Below are 23,130 nucleotides of genomic sequence, written 5' to 3' on the forward strand. Positions count from 1 at the left end.
ACACAAGGCAGGAGGGAAGGCAACTCCCTCCTGCCATCTTAAATGCCACCTGGCCGGGACCGGCCCACCTCCCTCCCTGTAGTAGGTCGTCCGGCTGGCCGGGCCAAGCCCACCCCCTCTCCGTACCTTTAGAATTGTTGGGAGCAGGAGGGGTGCCCAGTCCCTCCTACTCCTGAGGCCATTGTTTTGGCCAATCAGGGACTTCCTTAGACTCCTCCCTAAGGAAGTCCCTGATTGGCTGAGGTGCCACAGGCCCCTCCCAGTGGAGGAGCCAGTGGCGCCTCAGCCAATCAGTGCCTTAGGCCCCTCGTGCATCAGATGATGCATCGGGGCGTGGCCTAAGGCCAATATCGCGGCGGAGCAGCAGGAGTAGGAGGACTTTGGGCTTCCTCCTGCTCCAGAAGACGATCACAGGAGGCCTCAGGAGCAGGAGGGATTGGGCACCCCTCCTGCTGCCAACAATTCTAAAGGTACGGGGAGGAGGTGGGCTGGGCCCGGCTAGCCGAACGGCCTACTACAGGGAGGGAGGTGTCAAAGCAGCAGTGAGTCAAGTCCTGCCGACCTCAAAGAGACCCAAAAAGCACTCCACTCCAATCTCGGTGAGTGCCTCGACATCGGCCTCTTCATCGCCGGAGCGTAGAGCTGCACCAAGGGTATTGGCGAAAAAGCCAGTGGTACCAATGCTTACCTTTAAGCAAGAAAAAGATTGCTTTGGGAAGAATTGGGTGAGCATTTTCAGATGCTGGTGCCGACCCAACTTCTTCCTGTGTCGGTCCGTTCTGAGCCATCGATGCCGGCAGCACCTGCAATTGAGTCCCCATTTGTGCCCACAATTTCCACCAGGGACTCAACACCGTTGACTCAATGACGTCGTTCCTTCTCGATGCAGACATCACCTGAGTCGACTCCGGGCCAATCTCGAAAGGCATTACAAAAACTTAAACACCTTGAGACTTTGACCCCGTCTCCTTGGCGTCGAGGGAGAATTGTTCAAGATTCAGATCTGTGGGGGGACTCTGAGCAAGATCCTCTTCTCTCTGAGGCTGAAGGATCTTCAAATGATGACTTTCTTCAGCATTCATCCCAGGAGGCTCCTGTTTTCTCTGAGAAGTCATCTTTCTCTAGGTTTCTGCGTGAGATGTCAGAGACTTTGTCTATCCCTTGTGAAGCTGACTCCAAACGTTCAAAGCAATTCCTAAAGGTGCTAGATTACGATCAACCACCCAAGGAACTCCTCAAGCTTCCCCTTCATGACATCTTAAGGGAAACTTTCTACAAAAATCTGGAGACGCCACTTACCATTCCTGTGGCTCCTCGCAAGCTGGATTCCTTATAGAGAGTGGTACCTATTCCTGGGTTTGACAAACCCCCAACTTCCAACTCTTCTTGTAGAGTCTACGTTGAAGAAATCCTTGGGAGCTAGTATATATGCCTTTGTACCTCCTGGCAGAGAGGGCAAGGCCATGGACCGGTTTGGCAAATGTCTATACCAGAATGCCAACTACAATTTTCATTTTTCTTTCTATCTTAAACATTTACTGAAACAAGTATCTACTTTTCAGAAATACCTTCCAGAACATAAGCTCCCTGCTTTCCAACACTATATTTCTGACTTGTTCCAGAAAATACATGGTCTGTTCCACATATGATACATTTAAACTTACCTCTCGTGCTGCGGCTATGTCAGTAGCCTTGAGACACCTGGCCTGGCTTCGGGTTTCTGAGCTAGATGTGAACCACCAAGACAGGCTCGCCAATGCTCCTTGTCTAGGAGATGAACTTTTTGGTCCTTCCTTGGACACAGCTATTCAAAAATTGTCAGCTCATGAAACCAGATGGGACACTCTCGTCAAGCCTAAGAAGAAGCCTCCTTCTTCTCGCCCTTTCTGACCAGCTTCTTCTTACCAAAGAAGATTTGCTGCTAAACCTACACCTCCTCCTCAAGCTCAACCTAGGAGGCAGAAACAGCAACCATGTCAGCATCCAAAACCACAGGCTGCTCCCCAAAAACCCACCCAGCCGTTTTGACGTGTTTCTTCAGAACCTAGTCACCATCACCATCCTACACTCTGTGCCTTAGCCCATCAGAGGCCGTCTCCAGTTTTTCATTGCTCGTTGGGAGCTCATAACAATAGACCTCTGGGTCCTCACCATCATTTGTCAGGGTTACACTCTCTATTTCCATACCCTGCCTCCAGACCATCCTCTAAGAGAGTCTGTTTTGGACTCTGCACAATCCCTTCTGCTGAATGCCATCGAGGAAGTTCCTCTCTCTCAGCGAAATCAGGGGTTCTACTCCCGTTACTTCTTAGTACCAAAGAAGATGCAGGGACTGTGACCCATTCTGGATCTCAGAGCTCTCAAAAAATTTCTGGTCAAGGAGAAATTCTGGATGCTCTCCCTCGGCCTGCTTTATCTTCTCTGGATCTCAAGGAAGCCTACACACATATCCCAATTCATCCAGCTTCCAGGATTTCAGATCCATCAGTGTCAAACCAGTACAAAGTACTTCCCTTTGGCCTGGCATCTTCTCCCAGAGTCTTCACGAAGTGCCTGATTATAGTGGCCGCATCTCTCCGTTCACACAGCCTTCATGTCTTTCTTTACCTGGATGACTGGTTGATCAAAGCTGTTTCAGCTCAGGAGGGTGTCCAAGCAACATCTCAGACCATCTCTTTTCTTCAGATTTTGGGATTCGAAGTCAACTTTCCCAAATCACATCTCCTTCCAACTCAACGTCTTCAGTTCATTGGAGCTATTATAGACACCACTCTCATGAGGACATTTCTTCCTCAAGATCACTTTCAGACTAGAGAGCTGCATGGGAACGGGGATGACGGGAATCCTGTGGGTCCCGCGAAGATCCCGCGGGTTCCCCCTTCGGGTCACGGGGATCCCGTGGGGACGCCACTTCTGGTCGCGGGGATCCCGTGGGGACACCCCTCAAGGTCTCGGGGATCCTGCGGGGTTGGGAGGCAGCTTGAACTGACTGGCTCGTCTTTTTTTCCTGCCCTCCTGCAACGTGTAGCATTCCCAGCATGCCACACGTAGCTGACCTGGAAGTCTTCCCCCCGACATCAGAGCTGATGTCGGAGGCAAGGCTTCGCGTCAGCTACATGGAACGTGCAGGGCCCGCTGCCCTGAAAAGAAGAGCAGCACGAGAGGTAGTCTTGCAGGAGGGGGGCAGAAAAGGCAGGGCCCGCTGCCCTGCGAAGAACAGCAGCACGAGAGGTAGTCTTGCAGGAGGGGGGCAGAAAAGGCATGGTTTGCTGCCCTGTGAAGAAGAGCAGCATGAGAGATAGTCTTGCAGGAGGGGGGCAGAAAAGGCAGGGCCCGCTGCCCTGTGAAGAAGAGCAGCACGAGAGGTAGTCTTGCAGGAGGGGGGCAGAAAAGACAGGGCCCGCTGCCCTTCAAAGAAGAGCAGCACGAGCGGTAGTCTTGCAGGAGGGGGGCAGAAAAGGCAGGGCCCGCTGCCCTGCGAAGAAGAGCAGCACGAGTGGTAGTCTTGCAGGAGGGAGGCAGAAAAGGCAGGGCCCGCTGCCCTGCGAAGAAGAGCAGCAGGAGAGGTAGTCTTGCAGGAGGGGGGCAGAAAAGGCAGGGCTTACTGCCCTGTGAAGTAGTGCAGCACTTGAGGTACAGTCTTGCAGAAGGGGGGCAGAAAAGGAAGGAGGGATTGTTTGTGGAGCTGTAATATATTATGCCATGAGCCTGATTTGTGTGGTTATAAATGTGTAGCATTTTTGTTGGGTTTGTTCTTTTTTTTATTATTATTAAGTTTCATTTTCACCAAGATTCTTGTCTTGAGGTAGTACTAGGTGGGAATGAGGCACTGGGTTATGATAATTAATTTCAACTGTCTCTGCCTGAGCTATCAGCAAACTATTTTATTCTTTGGACTATAAGGCGTTCTGTAATAACCAACCTCTTTAATCAAGACAATGTGAAACCTCATTTACTACCAACTCTTATTTATTTTTTTCTTATTTTAAAGTTTCCAGCTACTCACTAAAATGTTTTATCTAGAACTATATTAGGTATTAATGAAACTGAGCAGGTACAGATCAAATAGTAGACTCTGTTAAGAAGACAAAATAATGAGTATAAGGATATGAGGGTTTATTTTATAGTATTGTATATCAGTTTGCATCTTTGAAGGGAGATATACACACGTTTACTTTTGGAAACTGTGTCTAACCCAATATATTCTGAGGGTGTCTCAGGGTGCCTGTTGAATTAGAGCAGCTTGTTAATAGAAACATAGAAACATAGAAAGATGACGGCAGAAAAGGGCTATAGCCCATCAAGTCTGCCCACTCCACTGACCCACCCCAATAAGTCTAGATGCTAGTGACTTGACCTATGTAGGGATCCCACGTAAGTGTCCCATTTTCTCTTAAAGTCGAGCACGCCGGTGGCCTCGACCACCTGCACCAGAAGCTCATTCCGGTGGTCCACCACCCTTTCCGTGAAAAAATACTTCCTGGTGTCACTACTAAATTTCCCCCCTCTAAGTTTAAGCGGATGCCCTCTTGTGGTCGAGGGTCCTTTGGGGAAGAGAATGTCATCTTCCACCTCGACACGTCCCGTGATGAACTTAAATGTCTCAATCATGTCCCCCCTCTCCCTGCGTTCCTCTAGAGTGTAGAGCCGCAGTCTGCTCAGTCTCTCTTCGTACGAGAGACCCTTGAACCCCAAGACCATCCTAGTGGCCATCCGCTGAACCGACTCGACTCTAAGCACGTCTTTACGGTAATGTGGCCTCCAGAATTGCACACAGTATTCCAGATGAGGTCTCACCATGGTTCTGTACAGCGGCATTATGACTTCTGGTTTCCGACTGACAAAACTTCTATTGATACATCCCATCATTTGCCTTGCCTTGGATGTGGCCTTCTCCACCTGTTTGGCAGCCTTCATGTCTGCACTGATGATTACTCCCAAATCTCGTTCTGCTGAGGTCCTAGCCAATGTTACTCCATTTAAGGTGTAAGTTCTGCACGGATTTCTGCTACCGAGGTGCATGACCTTACATTTCATAGCATTGAAGCCTAGCTGCCATGTCGAGGACCAGTTTTCCAACATACGAAGGTCCTTTGTCATACTATCCTGTAAAAAGCTTCCACTTACTATGTTGCACAGTTTTGCGTCATCGGCGAATAATGTTGCTTTACCCTGTAGTCCTCGTGTCAAGTCCCTTATAAATATGTTAAAAAGGAGAGGACCCAGGACTGAGCCCTGCGGCACTCCGCTGGTCACCTCCGATGCTTCAGATAGGGTACCGTTGACCACCACCCTCTGAAGTCTACCACTCAGCCAATCATTGACCCATGCAGTTATCGTCTCACCCAACCCCATTGATTTCATCTTATTTAGTAGCCTGCGGTGTGGGACGCTGTCAAAAGCCTTGCTGAAATCCAAATATACTATGTCCAGAGACTCTCCTGAGTCCAACTTTCCTGTCACCCAATCAAAGAAGCTGATGAGGTTGGATTGACATGACCTACCCTTAGTGAATCCATGCTGACTAGGATCCCTAAGATTCCCCTCATCCAAGATCATGTCCAACTTACGTTTAATTAGTATTTCCATGAGTTTACATACTATCGATGTGAGACTCACTGGTCGGTAATTCGCAGCCTCCGCTCTGCAACCCTTCTTGTGCAGAGGAACAACATTCGCCGTTTTCCAGTCCAGGGGGACTCTCCCCTTTTTTAGGGAGAGATTGAAGAGCATGGCTAATGGTTCCGCCAGGACATCGCACAGCTCTCTGAGCACTCTTGGGTGCAGTTCGTCTGGACCCATGGCTTTGCTCACCTGGAGTCTTGACAATTCGCTGTAGACATCAGCTGGTGTGAACTCAAATTCTGAAATGGGTCTTCCACGCTTGACATTGCTTCCAGATGTGGCCCTTGCCCCGGTGCCTCGCAGGTAAAAACCGAGCAGAAGTATTCATTCAGTAGTTTGGCTTTATCGGAATCTGTTTCCGCGTAATTCCCGTCCGGTGTTCTGAGGCGTACTATCCCGTTTGTGTTTTTTTTTTCTGTCACTAATGTACCTGAAGAAGGATTTGTCCCCCTTCTTAATGTTCTTTGCTAGAGTTTCTTCCACTGCAAGTTTGGCCTCCCTGATTGCTGTTTTGACTGCTGCAGACCTGGTCCTATATTCAATGTTAGCTTCACCTGTTTGTATGAAAGAAACGCTCTTTTTTTCTCCTTGATGAGGTACGTGACCTCTTTAGTGAACCATTGGGGTTTTTTGTTTCTTTGTTGTTTATTTACTGATTTTATGTAGCGGATAGTTGCTTCGTGTAGGGTTAATTTCAGGTTTGACCACATGGCTTCCACATTATCAGTTGCTTCTTGATCCTGCAGCGTCTGATGGACGAATTCTCCCATACGTGCGAAATCAGTGCCCCGGAAATTGAGTACCCTCGTTTTTGTTTGTGATTTAGGGAAGCCTTTCCTGAGGTTGAACCATACCATGTTATGGTCACTGGTAGCCAGCGTTTCTCCCACTGAGACTTCCGAGACACTCTCGCCGTTTGCAAGTACGAGGTCCAGGATGGCCTCGGCCCTAGTGGGCTCTAGCACCATTTGTTTGAGTTGTACTCCCATCATGGACATCAAAATCCTCCTACTACAACAAGTTGACGCTGAGAGTGTGTTCCAGTCTACATCAGGCATGTTGAAGTCCCCTAGCAGAACAGTGTCCCCCCGTAGTGTAATATTTTCAATGTCTTCAATCAATTTGTTATCCTTGTCCTCTGTTTGTCTGTTTGTCTTGGAGGTCTGTATACCACACCAAGGTACAGGCACTTTTCTCCACCTCTGGCCAGGTTGACCCAGATGGATTCCCCAGTGTACTTAACATCTGTGATCCTGGTTATCTTGATGTTCTCTTTGATGTAAAGTGCTACCCCTCCTCCTAGCTTACCTTTCCTGTCTTGTCGAATCAGCTTGTATCCTGGTATAGTTGTATCCCACCCATGGGAGTCCGTGAACCATGTTTCTGATATTGCCACCACGTCTAGGTCGGCATTCACAATTTCTGTTTCCAGTTCTAGAAATTTATTCCCTAAACTATGTGCGTTAACATACATAGCTCTCCACTCTGTGCGTTTGTTAAACCCCTGTAGAGAGTTTCCTATCTGACTCAAAGTGTCTCCTAGTGAACCTTTAGCAGTGAGGGTACTTACCTCGGACTTAGAAGCGCAGTTTTGGATCACCACATCAGGATTGTTTCTTACTGCACTGGTATATAAGTGGGTGCCCTCCCCTGACTTACCTAGTTTAAAGCCCTTCGAAGCAGGCGGGCTAAACGGTGTCCGAAGACGTTCTTACCTCTGCTGGTCAGGTGAAGTCCGTCTGGTCCCTGGAGTCCCTGTAGTGCCTCTCCATGATTTAGGAATCCGAAGTTCAATTCTCGGCACCATCGCTGTAGCCATTCGTTTGTCTTCAGGATGCGTTCGTCTCTATCTCTTCCCTTGCCCCTAACAGGAAGAATAGAAGAGAATACTACCTGTGCTCCTGTCTGCTTCAGCTTTTCCCCCAGAGCTCCGAAGTCTCTAGCTATGTCCTCCGGCGCGTTCCTGGCAGTGTCATTTGTTCCAACGTGGATGAGCAGCATGGGAAAGTGGTCCCAGGGCCTGAGAAGTCTGGCGGTCATGTGCAAGATATATATATATATATATTTTTTTTTTGTTGTTGTTGTTGTTACATTTAAATAGTTCAGCTTGGGAGGGGGCAGAAAAGAAAGGTGCGAGCGGGCATGCATTAGGGGAAGTGAGTTGGGGCATGGGAGGGGCCCAAACTCAGGACATTTAAATTGAATCAGGTTGGGCAGACTGGAGGACCATTCAGGTCTTTATCTGCCATCATCTACTATGTTACACAGGAGTGGAGGGAGTACATTTTTGCTTTTTGGACACAGAAGACAAACTTGGTAGAGAGGATGGAGGAAGGGAGTGAAAGAGATGCTGAGGTGGGGGAGGGAATAGAAAGGGAGAATTGGGCGTGAGTGAGAGAAAGAGATGGTGTACAAGGGGAATGGAAGAAAGAGGAGAATTTTGGTCATAGGGAGGGAGTGAGGTACAGATGAAAGGGAAGAAAAAGATTTGAGGGAGAAATGTTGTGGTGGAGATGGAACAGTGGGACAGATTGAAAGGGATGCAAGAGGAAGGAATGCTGGACATAGTGGTGAAAGGACTGGAGGGAGAGATGTGGGATGATGCTGGAGAGGGGTGATAGGATAAATTTTCGGCATGGGGCTGGTGGGCAGGGGCGAAAGATGAGAAAGGGATAAATGCTGGACCATGGTAGGAGGAATCAATGCAACAGAAGAATTTGCAGGAGACAGGAAAGCGGAAAAAAGAAACTGGGACCAACGTGATGGAAAAATAAGTCTCCAGACAACAAAGGTAAAAAATGGAATTTATTGACTAAAATATGTTAGCTTTTGGAAATGTATATAGCAGATGTCTTTGTATTGTATTCAAAAGAAAAGGAAATGCATTTATGGTTTTATTTCTACAGTGTTGAATTACTTGCTGACCCTTGCTGTGACTGGTGGGGATCCCCAAGCACCACCAGTAGAGCATCTCCTCTAGAGACGGCCAGAACTCCCCTCCACCAAGTGCAGCATTCATGAGCAACCGAGGTGCCAGCATCTGTGACTCAGGGACGCTTCTGCTCCCTGCCAAGCTTGACAAAAGGGACCCCTGGCCAACTGCAGAGGAAGTCCTCAGCTGACAGCTTGGGGGTCTTCAGCTGAGAATTATATTTTATATTTACATTAGAGGCTCTGGCAGAGACCAGTTTACAAAGTATGTATTTTTTCCAATTAATATTTCCAAATTAATAAAGTGTCTTTGCTTATTCGTAAATGGGTCTCTACCAGAGCCTTTAATTCAGTAGCATAATTAAATGAAATAACTACTTCTGAAGTTTATAGGGACGGGCGGGGACGGATTTCATTCCGGCGGGGACGGGTTTGACTCTACCGGGGACGGGCGGGGACGGGTTTGATTTCTGTCCCCGCGCAACTCTCTATTTCAGACTCTCATCTGTCTGTGTCAGCAACTGCTTATTCTACATTCCATCTCTGCCAGGCACATGATGGTTCTTCTGGGCCACATGGCTTTCATTGTGCATGCCACTCCACTGGCATAACTTCACCTTCACATTCCTCAGTGGTCTCAAGCGACGGATCATCTCTCACAGCATATATCTGTAACATCATCTCTTCTACAGTCGCTTCAATGGTGGATGACCTCTTCCAATCTATCCAGAGGTGTCCTTTTTCACTTACCCTCTCATCACAAGGTCATCACGACCGATGCATCCCTTTTGCTTGGGGGGCTCATATGGACAATCTACAGACTCAGGGTCTTTGGACTGCCAGGGAACAGAACTTTCACAGCAATTTCCTGGAACTCAGAGCAATGTATTATGCCCTCAAGGCGTTCCATCACCTTCTTTGCCCCCAAGTCCTCCTCCTTTGCACGGACAATCAAGTAGCGATGTACTACATCAACAAGCAAGGAGGTACGGGCTCTCTCCTGTTGTGTCAGGAGGCCCAGAAAATCTGGATTTGGGCGATGGCTCGCAACTTTTTCTTAAAGGCTATCTACATTCAAGGCGAGAAGTATTCCCTAGCAGACAACCTCAGCAGAATTCTTCAGTCTCACAAATGGACTCTTAATTCAGTAACTCTCCAGTCCATCTTTATTCAATGGGGCACTCCACAAGTGGACTTGTTTGCGGCTCCTCACAATCATCAGTTGCCCAGTTTTGCTCCAGGCTTTACTCTCCTCTCTGTCTGGAAGCCGATGCCTTTCTCCTAGATTGGACGGGTCTGTTTCTATATGCATTCCCTTCCATTCCTCTCATGTTGAGGACTCTGTTTAAAGTCATAGAGAGGCGGCCCAGGCAGCATTGGCTCTCCCTTCTACTTCAGCTCAGCTTCAGGGAACCAATACCCAGGGCCGCCATCAGAAATTTCTGGGCCCCTTACTGAGCAATCCTATTGGGCCCCCCCATGCATCCCTTCCCCCCACTTTTGTCCGGGGGGGTGCTATCAGGAAATCGGCAGGGGACAAAAAAAAGTATGACAGCAGTGTTTATTGTTGTGCACAGCAGAAGCATAATACAGGAATTTGTGCTATGGTGGCCTAGGATCAATGTTTCCTCTAAGGATTGATGAGATGTGTGCAAAAAAAAATATCCATGAGCGACAAGTTACATACTCCACAAATTTATGAGCAGGCACGGAGGACGCATTTTTAAACAAATGTAGTTTATCCTTGTACTCCTTATGTATTTTTAATCATCTATGGATATGTTTGTATGTTTATTGTTCAAATGGTTTTATTTATTTCCCCAAATTTATTTTTGTTATATGCATTGAAAATATTTGATATTGCATTTAAATCAAAATCTCAATAAACTTGAAACGAGTGCCCGTGAGATTGTGGGAGGGTTAAATACTCAAAACTTAGAAGAATAACAATTTACTTAAAGTTTTTGCTATGCCAGCTTTCTGGTATCTTTACATACAGTGGCGTACCTAGCATATGTAACACCCGGGGCCCATCATTTTTTGGCACCCCCCCATCTGTAAGAAAAACATGATTTTTAGTAACAAACCACATGTCACACATGAGTACCTAGGAAAAGGCAGCATCTTACATATTGCAGTGAGCAGTACATCAATACACCCATTGTAAAACTAAACAAGCCAGACCAGCACAGCTCCTTGGACCCATTCTCCTCCTACCTATACGAGAACATTCCCGCTCAGGCTATTTCTTCTATCACCATTCTCATAAACTCCGTCCTTCAGTCGGGCCATTTCTCCCCAGAAATGGGTCATATCGCCTTAACCCCACTACTGAAAAAATCTGACCTTGACCCTTCCATACCATCCAGCTATCGCCCAATTGCAAATATCCCTCTCCTAACCAAGATGCTAGAGTCCATCATTTCTTCCCAACTCTCATCATACTTAGAGAGATTCTCTATTCTTTTACCCTATCAATATGGCTTTCGTCCTAACTTCAGCACAGAATCCCTACTGTCTTCCCTGATTTCAAGGGTTCAACAACTTCACTCTTGAAACAAGTTCGCCGTCCTCCTACAATTTGACCTTTCCGCTCCTTTCGACGTTGCTCACCATGATATTCTTGTTTACCAACTGTCTGAGATAGGTATCAACTCCACAGTCCTAGGTTGGTTCTCTAAATTCCTCCACTCTCGTTCTTACATTGTTAACATGAATGGCACCTCATCCTCCCCCTGGAAACCGAATTGTGGAGTCCCGCAAGGCTCTCCACTATCCCCTATCCTTTTCAACATCTATATGTCCTCCCTAAACCTCCACCTATCCCCCCTTGAAGCAATTTACACTTATGCAGACGACATCCTCGTCCTCCTCGAGACCGATTCGAACCTCACCGACCTGTCTAAGAACATATCCTCTTGTATAATGAACCTACAATCCTGGGCCCACACTGTGCAAATGAAATTGAATGAGTCCAAAACAAGACTTCTTTGGCTCGGTCCAAAACTAGATCACCTACCCACCTCCATCTCACTACCCTCTGGCTCCTCTCTGCAGCTTGAGTTCTCGAGCAAGGTCTTGGGCATCATCATTGATTCTACATTGTCCTTCAATGACCACCTCCAATCCTTGGTAAAAAAATGCTTTTTCAACCTTCACATGCTGAGGAAAGTTAGATCCTGCTTCCATCAAAAACATTTTACCCTCCTTGTCCAATCCATCATCCTCTCCAGATTGGACTATTGCAACTCTATCTACTTAAGCCTAACTAAGAAAAACCTCCACAGACTCCAACGGATTCAGAATGCCGCGGCCAAGCTCATCTTCGCTAAAATTAAATTTGACCATGTCTCCCCGCTCCTGGCCAAGCTCCACTGGCTTCCGATAATCGCCAGGGTCCACTATAAATGCACCTGTTTAACTTTCAAAATCCTATATGGTATCCTCCCTTCCTTTATCCCTCTTTCTTGGAATTCCTCAAACCCTAATACCACCAGATCCTCCCACAAATTAAAACTATCCTACCCCTCCCTAAAAGGCATTTCCCACACAGGAAAGCTAGGGACCTCCCTCCACTTCAAAATCACTGAGCTCTGGAACAACCTTACCTCCCCTCTTCGGAACTTGAACTCTCTCCAAGTTTTCCGCAAACATCTGAAAACCTGGCTTTTCTCAAAAAATGTAAGTCTCCCTCCAACTTAGGAATCAAGGAAACTCTTATATCTTGGCATCCCAAGTCCTGTAAATTTTCTTCATACTTCTATCTCTAACCCTCTGTTGTAGTTCCTTCCTATTTCTCCTACTGTAAACCGCGTCGAACTCTACGAACGTGGAGATGATGCGGTATACAAACCTAAGGATTAGATTAGATTAGATCAATCCTACATCGTCAATCTTAACAGAAAACCATGTCTTTCAAACACACAGAACACAGAAAACACCTTCGCCTAGTATGGAATATGTCATCACAAACGAACCCCTCCCCCTTTTACAAAAGTGTAGTGTGGATTTTAGCCACGGTGGTAACAGCCCTGACGCTCATAGAATTCTGAGCATCAGAGCTGCTACCACCACGGCTGGCGCTAAAAAATGCTCCACAGTTTTGTAAAAGGGGGGATAAAATAGAAATACACAGTTTCAATGCTCTAGCTCAGAGATGCCCAAAGTTTTTGGGCTTGCGAGCTACTTTAAAATGACCAAGTCAAAATGATCTAGCAAAAATAAAATTAAAAAACACAAAGCACACTATACGCTGAGAAAATGTTAATTATCATTCCTATTCTGGGTTTTTTCAAAGAGGTCAAGGCAGATGACTCTATGCATTGTCACCTCAGTAACAACCATACAAAAATAGACAAATATACCCCCCATCCTTTTTATTAAACCACAATAGCAGTTTTTAGCGCAGGGAACTACGCTAAATGCCCAGCACTGCTCTCGACGCTCATAGGCTCCCTGCACTAAAAAACACTATTGCGATTTAGTAAAAGGGGACCATAGTGCAAAATATAGACAGCATATATAAATTCAGACACATTTTGATCACTAAATTGAAAATAAAATCATTTTCCTACCTTTGTTTGGTAATTTCATCTGGTTGCACTTTATTCTTCTGACTGTGCATCCAATATTTCTTCCCTTCTTTCAGCCTCCTGTATGCTTCCTCTCCTCCAGACCTCATTTCCTCCCCCAACTTTTTCTTTCTTTCTCTATGTCTGTCTTTCTCTGATTCTGTGCCCCATTTTTTTGCTTTGTTTCTGGTTCCCTGTCCCCCCCCCTTCTTTCTTTCTTCCTTCCTTCCTCCTTGCCCCATTTTTTGCTTTTTTTATGGCTCCTTGTCCCCCCCCCCACACACACCTTCTTTCTTTCTTTCTTCCTTCCTGCCTCCCCCATGCCACCACCGCCGCGGAATAGGCTGCTGCCGCTGCCGCAATCGGGAACAGGCCGAAATCTCCCTGCTTCTCTTCTGCACGGGGGCCAATCAACTCTCGCCGCCCGACGTCAATTCTAACGTCGGAAAGGACGTTCCGGGCAGCCAGGCAGCGATTGGCTAGCCAGAACGTCCTCTCGACGTCAGAATTGACGTCGGGCCGCCGCGAGAGTTGGTCGGCCCAGCAGGGAAGAGAAGCAGGGAGATCAAGGACACGGTGCCGGCCTGATCCCTGATGGCAGCAGTGAGAAGGGAAGGGAAGCAGGTTGGGCACCACTGCTCTAGACGAGCCGCACGCTAAGGAGAACAGTTGACCGCCCCCCCCTTGGTACGCCACTGGAGCAGCAGCGTGTCTGGACGGCTTGTTCGTTCAAAGCCGTGGGTGACGGCTTCTTGCGAGATCCGTGCCTGCGTCTGAAGCCTCTCTGATGTTGTGACATCAGAGAGGCTTCCGATGCAGGAGTGGATAGCGCAAGGAGCCGCCAACCCGCGGCTTTGAACGAACGAACCGGCTGCTGCTCCAAAAGGAAGAGAATGATCGCCTCCAGACCGCGGGCCGCAAATAAAACCTGGAGAGCCACACGCGGGCCGCGTGTTTGAGACCGCTGCCTTAGAGGGAACACTGCCTAGGACCCTGGGGGAGCCTGGGCCCCCTGTCACCTCCGGGCCCCTAAATGCAGGACTGGTAGTACTGCCCTGATGGCGGCCCTGCCAATACCTCTTCCGGTTTTTCCTATTCTGCTTACTCAGTGACAGGAGTCACTTCTACATCCCAACCTGCAATCATTACACCTGACAGCTTGGTTTCTCTCAGGCTGAATTCTTCTGAATTATATCTTTCTCAGCCTGTTCGACATATTATTGACGCCTCCAGGAAACCAGCCACTCAACAATGTTATCTTCTTCCTTGACAGTGGAATTGGTGTTAGATTATCTACTTCATTTATCTGACTCTGGTCTTAAGTCTACATCTGTCAGAGTCCATCTCTGTGCTATTACAGCTTTTCACTTGCCAGTCGAGGGAAATCCTCTTACTGCTCATTCTTTGGTCTCCAGATTTATGAAAGGACTTTTCAATGTTAAACCACCTCTCGAGCCTCCTCCTGTCATCTGGGACCGTAACGTAGTTCTTTCCAGTTTGATGAAGCCACCATTTGAACCAATAGCCACAGCTCCTCTCAAGTTTCTCACCTGGAAAGTTATCTTCCTTATTGCTCTCACCTCTGCCAGGAGGGTCAGTGAATTACAAGCCTTAGTGGCAGATCTACCCTTCCCAGTTTTTCATCATGACAAAGTGGTTCTGCGCACGCATCCAAAGTTTCTTGCGAAAGTTATCTCGGAGTTTCATCTCAATCAGTCAATTGTTTTTTTTCCCTAAGCCTCATTCTCATTCAGGAGAAACTGTTTTGCATACTTTGGACTGTAAACGTGCTTTGGCTTATTTATCGACAGGACAAAGCCTCATTGTACTTGTCCCCAACTGTTCATCTCTTTTGATCCAAACAAGTTGGGGCATCCTGTTACCAAGAGAACGATTTCCAACTGGCTGGCTGCCTGTATCTCATTCTGTTATGCTCAGACTGGACTGGAGAGTCGTGTCACAGCTCACAAAATTAGAGCTATGGCAGCTTCTGTGGCTTTCCTCAGATCTACTCCCATTGAGGAAATCTGTAAAGCTGCCACCTGGTCCTCAGTTCATACATTCACTTCTCACTATTGTTTGGAGTCCTTCTCCAGATGGGATTGGCACTTTGGCCAATCTGTACTACAAAATTTATTTTCCTAAGGTCAACACTTTCACCATCCCATTCTTGCTAGCTTGGAGGTCACCCATACGTGAGAATATGCTGCCTTCTTGTCCTGGGATAAAGCACAGCTACTTACCGTAACAGGTGTTATCCAGGGACAGCAGGTGGATATTCTCACAACCCACCCACCTTCCCAGGTTGGCTTCTTAGCTGGCTTATCTTAACTGAGGGACCGCGCGCCTACTTCAGTGGGAAGGCACTCACGCATGTGTGGTATGGGCTATCGCAAACTTTCTAAAGACTTAAAGTGGCGATGCACTTTTAAAGTGGTCCGTTCTGGGGCTCCATCGGTGACGTCACCCATATGTGAGAATATCTGTCTGCTATCCCTGGATAACACCTGTTACGGTAAGTAACTGTGCTTTTCTGTAACAAAATATTGCATTTTAGGACAGCTCATTGATTGCATATACCAGTAATTTGAAAGTTTATACTAAAAAGTGATTGTGCTGCTATTTCTACCTGTGAATTTTTATATTCTGTTTGTTTTTGTCTAAGATATTATAATTATTATGAATAGACAAGGTTGTGTTAACCATCCTGATAATTTCTGTTATGTCTGTGGACAATTTACTGCACAAGATCAGCGAAAGAATCTGTCCAGCAGACTTCAAAGTGCATACAAGCATTATTTGGCTGTAAAGTTGGTGACCAAGATAAAGCATGGGCACCTCATGTGTGCTGCACTGTCTACTATTCTGGATTAACACAGTGGCTGAATTGGAAATGGAAGAAGATGCCTTTCGCTGTACCTATGGTGTGATATGAACCAACAAATCATCACTCAAACTGTTATTTTTGCATGACAAAAATTGCGGGATTCACAAAGAGGAATAAATAAAAAATTGTGTATCCTGATCGCCCGTTCCTCATGACTCGGAAAATCCAGTTCCAATTCCTCCTTTCACATCTGCAGCACAATGTACTGAAAGTTCAGATGAAGAATGTGCCTCTGCTGCTGTGGAGGAGTTATATGAACCTGAAGTGGATGAAAAACAACCTCGCCCTCTACTTCAAGAAGATAACATAAGAACATAAGCAATGCTTCCGCTGGGTCAGACCTGAGGTCCATCATGCCCAGCAGTCCGCTCACGCGGCGGCCCAACAGGTCCAGGACCTGTGCAGTAATCCTCTATTTATACCCCTCTATCCCCTTTTCCAGCAGGAAATTGTCCAATCCTTTCTTAAACCCCAGTACTGTACTCTGCCCTATTACGCCCTCTGGAAGTGCATTCCAGGTGTCCACCACTCGTTGGGTAAAGAAGAACTTCCTAGCATTCGTTTTGAATCTGTCCCCTTTCAACTTTTCCAAGTGTCCTCTTGTTCTTTTATTTTTCAAAAGTTTGAAGAATCTGTCCCTCTCTACTCTCTCTATGCCCTTCATGATCTTATAAGTCTCTATCATATCCCCTCTAAGTCTCCTCTTCTCTAGGGAAAAGAGACCCAGTTTCTCCAATCTCTCAGCGTATGAGAGGTTTTCCATCCCTTTTATCAAACGTGTCGCTCTCCTCTGAACCCTCTCGAGTAACGCCATATCCTTCCTAAGGTCCGGAGACCAATATTGGACGCAGTATTCCAGATGCGGGCGCACCATCGCCCGATACAATGGCAGGATAACTTCTTTCGTCCTTGTTGTAATACCCTTCTTGATTATACCTAGCATTCTATTTGCTTTCTTAGCGGCTGCTGTGCATTGTGCCATCGGCTTCATTGTCATGTCCACCATTACCCCCAAGTCCCTTTCTTGGTTACTCTCATTCAATAATATCCCTCCCATCGTATAGTTGTACCTCGGGTTTCTGTTTCCCACATGCAATACTTTACATTTCTCAACGTTGAACTTCATCTGCCATCTCGCCGCCTATTCCCCCAGTTTGTTCAAGTCCCTTTGCAATTCTTCGCATTCCTCTTTAGTCCCAGCTCCACTAAATAGTTTTGTATCGTCCGCAAATTTTATTATCTCACACTTCGTGCCTGTTTCTAGATCATTTATGAATATATTAAATAGCAGCAGCCTGAGCACTGAGCCCTGCGAAACACCACTCGTGACCCTCATCCAGTCCGAGTAGTGGCCCTTCACCCCTAATGATCTGGATATAGATTGTCACTGTCAAAGGAGAAAGCAGAATTGTTGGGTTCAAGGTTGAAGCAATGGAATCTTTTAAAGCAGGACACCAAAATATCTTTTTTCTGTGATCGTCACACCATCCTGGCTTCCTTTTACTTTTGTGTGAGTTAAGAGAGGCATAAATATATGCTGTAACATGTCTCATTGCCTTCGTGTTTGTTTTCAGAGTAAACTCCTTAACATGTTTGGTGGGACACAGTTCATACTCGGCAATATTGTGCCGATATGGCAAACTGTCTAAAAAATCAGTAATGTGTATCTTAGAATCTTGATGTGCTAGCTGAATTTCAATTACAGATCTGAAATCAGCGTCATTAAATTAACTAAGGGCTCCTTTTATCAAGGTGCGCTAGCAGGGTAAGCATGTTGGACATTTAATCACGCGTGAAACCCTTGCGGCAAGCCAAAAAACTAATGCCTCGTCAATGGAGATTTTCTCTGAGAGAATGAGAGCCAGAAGGCCTTGAGCATGCGCAGATGCTCAAGGCCCAGTCCAGGCAAGAGGCGGGATCTTCCTTCACTGGCACTGGCACGTCCTGTGGGTTGGTGCTGCATGCTGGTGCCAGATGGGGTAAGGGGCTTGTTTGGGCGGACGGGGGATGCAGCTTCCAGCACAGGGGTGCGATGCCGGTTCTCGCGGGGGGAGGGGGGGGTCGCGATGCTGGTTTGAGTGAGGGGGGTGTGTGTGATGCCGGTTCAAGCGGGGGGGGGGGGGGGGTGGAGCAGCGCCGGTGGCCTCGTGGGTGGGGAGGTGGAACCAATCAAGCAATTTTCCCTTACTTTCTATGGGAAATTTGCTTTGATATACGAGCAATTTGGTTTACGAGCATGCTTCTGGAACGAATTATGCTTGTAACCAAGGTTCCACTGTACCTAGTTACTTGAATGTAGCATGCCTTGAGCCACCGGTGAAAAGGCCTAAGCAAATTAGTAAATTTTGTGAATCATATTAATACATGGTTCCTCTTATTTTTTGTACAATCTTGTAAAACTGTGTGGCTGAATATGAATATAAAGTTGAATGTGTGTGCACTTTTGTGAATGCCTCTCTTAATGAATTACCTACAGCAGTGTTTCTCAACTTCTTCAAGCCAAGTACCCCCTAAGTCTAACAAATATCAACCGAGTACCCTCATCCAAACTCCACCCCTGACCCCACTCCCATATTAATAGTACTAATTGTAATGCAATTTCTTCCATTTATTTTTCATATACACACAATATAATCTTATTAACAATACATAATGGTAACACAACATTAAAAAAAACACAAAGCACACTGTACGCAGAAAAAATGTTAATTATCATTTATATTCCTTTTTTTTCAAAGAGGTCAAGGCAGATGACTTTAAAATATGCAATGTCACCTCAGAAACAGCTACAAAAAATAAACAAATATAGTACAAAATATAGACAGCAGATATAGATTCTCAAAACTGACACAATTTGATCACTAAGGGCCTGTTTTACAAAACCATACACCAACAGCCCTGAAGCCCATAGAGATTTAAAGGGCTTCGGGGTTGTTACTGTGTGGCTTTGTAAAACAGGCCCTAAGTTGAAAAATAAAATAATTTTCCCTACCTTTGTTGTCTGGTGATTTTATTAGTCTCTGGTTGTACTTCCTTCTGACTGTGCATCCAACATTTCGTCTTTCTGCCTCCTGCACGCTTTCTCTCCTCCAAACCCCATTCCCTTCCCAACCAACATCTCTCTCGGTCCCTCCATGAGTCAAACTTTTCTTCCTCTCTCCTCCACCCCCATTGGCTACATGTCTCCCTCTCTCTCTCAATGTTCATTTGTCTTTCTCTTATTCCCTCCCTTGCTGCAAAGGGAGTGGGGAATGAGAGAGAGAGAGAGATCCAGGTTGCATTTATCCCATCCCTTCTGCTACTACATCCAACATTTCTCCCTCTCTTATTCCCCGGCTCATGTGTAGCATCTTTCACCACTGCCCACTAGCCCCATGCCCATTTCTCCTTCTATCACCTCTCTCCAGCACATGCCATATCTCTCCCTCCATCACTATGTCCAACATTCCTCACCCTTGCATCCCTTTCAATCTGTTCCACTATTCCCTCTCCATGATCATATCCAACATTTCTCCCTCTCATCCTTGTATTCCTGATGCATCTCTACCTCACTCTTTTCTATCTCTATGCCCAACAATTTTCCTCTTTCTTCCTTTCCCCATGTGCACCATCTCTTTCCCTCTCACGTATGCCCAACAATTCTCCCTTTCTATTCCCTCCCTCCCTTGTGTGTCCCAAGTTCATGCCCCTTCCTTCCTCCATCCACATGCATCTTTTCCCCTCGTCCTTTTCCTTTCCAGCCTTGTGCATCTCCTCTCCCTATTTCCTTCTATTCCATTTTATCCATGTGCATCTCCTTCCTCTCTCTTCTTTTCCTCTCCATCCATGTGCATATCTTCCTTTTCTCTTCCATGTGTATTTCCTCCTCTTTCTTCCCTTCCTCTCCATCCCATAAGAAGCATATCCCTTTTCCCCTTCTCCTCCATTCATGTCCAGCATTTCTCCACACCCATCCAGCCAGCCAACCAACCAGCCTTACCAACTCTCTCCATTTCCTCACATCCCTCAGTCCAACATCGCTCCCTCTTCTTCCCCACCCCAGCAAGTTCAGCATTTCTCTTCTTCTAATCTTCCTCCTTTTGCTGCCCTACCACTGCCTTACCTGTAATCTGGAGTCCATATAGGGCCTGGCACAGTGCTAACTTCAACGAAGAGCCTTCAAGTTCACGCGCTGAGGAAGGTCCTATTGATTCCATATACTTTGACATGTTTGTGTCAGAGGGGCAGTACCAACAGGGCCTCACAAATGGATAGACTCTAAGGCTCTGCGTCTGTTAAACTAGTGCCAGTGCTGGGCCTTGTATAGACTCTGGACTCTCTCACAGGCAGCAGGAGGGTGGTAGAAGACGGAGGACTCTTCATCGCTGGAGCTAGCTTGGTGTTATCCGGGCTGTGGGGCCAACCCACCTTCTGGGTCAGCTAGGGTGGCCCTACAGTCTGGGCAACACCAAGCTAACTCCAGCGATGAAGAGACCTCCGTCTTCTGTCACCCTGTCAGGGAGTCCAGAGTCTATACAAGGCCAACACTGGTGCTAGCTTAACTGATGCAGAGCTTTCGAATCTATCCCCTTGTGAGGCCCTGTTAGTACCGCCCCTCTGATGCAAACATGTTAAAGTGGGTGAAGCCGTCAAGGCCTTCCTGAGCATGTGGATGTGAAGGCTCTTTGGAGAAAGGGGGCGGGAAACTCGTGCCGTGTACCCCCCACAAGCCACTCATGTACCCCTAGGGGAACACATATAGTGTGTTGAGAAACACTGACCTACAGTATAATGTGTTTTTTGATCCTTATTTCTACATATCCAAGTGGACTGACACAGCAACCACAATTCTCTGCTGATATGGGAAGAAGTCTTTGACACTGTTTTAATTCTGGTCCTAAAGTTTATGCACATTTTTATTTTATTTTCTTTCTTCATTAAAAGAGGAATGTTCTAAGGAAACAGAGAAATTGGGAAAAAATTGTTGCAGCAAAGAAAAGCAAACGAAAGCAAGAAAAGGAAAGAAGAAAAATCAAACATATTGAAGGTAATGAATCTTTCATTTTTCTTAGTTTTATTGCCTTCTAATCTCATTTTAGGGCTCCTTTTACTAAGGTGCGCTAGCGTTTTTAGCGCGCGCTAAAGATTAGCATGCGCTATCCGAAAAATACTAACGCAAACTCTATGGAGGCATTAGCATTTAGTGCGTGCGGCATTGTAGCGCACTTAGCGCACGCTAAAACCGCTAGCGCACCTTAGTAAAAGGAGCCCTTAGTTTAGTTTAACTTGTTAAAAGATTTGCTTAACCAATTTTACCAAGCAACAAATTAGTGTGCAGGCTAAAATACAATATATAACTCATGATAAATATATATATAAGACAAGAAACTGGAAGTCACCTAATAATAAATAATCACAAGAAAAATAAAATATAATCTGTAGAAGACTAATATTAAGAATACTATAGAACAATTCAAGACAAAAAGTGCATAACAGAAAGAACAAAACGTTTACATAACAACAAGAATATACAATGACTGTAAGTATAGTAGAACATTAAAAGGAAACAAAATTAAAAGGGTACCTAGCATACAGATACATTAACCTGGTTCTGGCTTGAGACAACAAATCAACATTAAGTCGCCAATAAGGAGTTTTACAATTCAGAACAGACAAGTTTATATCAAAGCCAACTGCAGCATGATCAGAAATAATGATTGGCCTAATAAAACCAGCATTAACAGTAAACACCAAAGCTTTTGAAATACGAAAATAATCTATTCTGCTGTATGAAACATGAGATGCAGAGCAAAAAGAATAATCCCTATATCATGAAAAAAGTCTCCATACATCCACCAATGCAAAATCAGCCATCATATTCTTAAGCAATGGCCTTGCCTTGGAAGACACACCCTGACTGGATGCACTTCTATCTAATATCACATCTTGCATTAAATTAAAATATCCTTCCACAATAAGGGAAGCTCCCCAAAAGGGTGCTTGAAATAAATCTTGAAAAAAATGAAGGTGTGTCTACTGTAGGTGCCTATACATTACAAATAGCATATTTGATTCCAGAAATTAGAGCATCACATATAATCTACCTGCCCTCTGAATCCAAGGACTGTGAGTAGACTTGAAACTGTGAGTGAAGGACAAACTAGTGTAACTACTCTTTTTTTTTTTTCCAAATGGCAAGCGAAAAACAACTCTGCCCTTTCTATGCATTAATGAATTTAACAGAATGAGATTCTTGGATTAATGCAACATCAATATGCTCTCTCTTAAGATATTGAAAAATGTTTGTACATTTAATGAGGTGGTTAACAACATTTCTAGTGCAATCTAATATAATAAAACCCTAAGCCGCGCATGCGCACTCCCACCTGCGTGCGTCCGTTTTCCATGAGATGTAGGGCACCGCAGGTAGGAGTGCGCATGCGCGCGAATCTCTCTCTCTGGCCGGCAGTCTGTACACGGGATTCCCTGCTCTTCAGCTCCTCCAGGCAGTGGCAGACCAAACAGGACCCGATTGCGGAACCCAAGGTAATGTTCTGACCAAAGTTAGTTTTAAGTTCTAAGCCGCAGCGGCGGCTCCTCTCACGAGCTGCACCTGCGTCGGACAAGGCTTCCGACGCAGGCAGGGATCGTGAGAGAAGCCACTACCGCGGCTTACAACTTAAAAACTAACTTCGGTCAGAACTAAAGGTCGTTGGCGTCGTCTTCACTCCTCTCCCCGGCACACCCGAACCCCCGTTCAGCCTCCCATCTGACCCTACCTTCAGCTCCCTTAGTCCCTTGCTGCCGCTCCTCTTCTCTTCCCGCCCCGCGGTCCCGACAAACGTCCTTACTCCAGCAGGGGCCGCAGCACTCTAAACACGCTGCTTCACGGCCTGCTACTGCCCTGATTTGCTCTGCCCGACACGGCAGAGAATATCAGGCCAGTAGAAGGCCGCGAAGCAGCGTCTTTAGAGGGCTGCGGCCCCTGCTGGAGTAAGGACATTTGTCGGGACCGCGGGAAGGGGGCGGCAAGGGACTAATGGAGGCGGCCACACCGCAGGATGGGAGGGAAAGGGGGCTGCTTTGGGGGAGAGGTGTGCTGCGAGGCAGACAGCTTTACTTGGGGGGGGGAAGACA

At 46.3% G+C, this 23,130-nt stretch overlaps 1 protein-coding gene across 3 annotated transcripts in view; it reads left to right on the forward strand.

Annotated features, from left to right (window-relative positions):
• TRMT10B (tRNA methyltransferase 10B) overlaps positions 1-23,130 on the forward strand; it is a 120,058-nt gene that overhangs the window by 13,024 nt on the left and 83,904 nt on the right. For all 3 annotated transcript variants that reach the window (XM_033916470.1, XM_033916462.1, XM_033916480.1), the window contains exon 3: positions 20,938-21,040. In XM_033916470.1, coding sequence (XP_033772361.1) covers positions 20,938-21,040 — 103 coding nt within the window. The remainder of the gene's footprint in view (positions 1-20,937; positions 21,041-23,130) is intronic.

This window comes from Geotrypetes seraphini, chromosome 1 (genome assembly GCF_902459505.1).
Source record: "Geotrypetes seraphini chromosome 1, aGeoSer1.1, whole genome shotgun sequence".
Taxonomy (NCBI): Eukaryota; Metazoa; Chordata; class Amphibia; order Gymnophiona; family Dermophiidae; genus Geotrypetes; species Geotrypetes seraphini.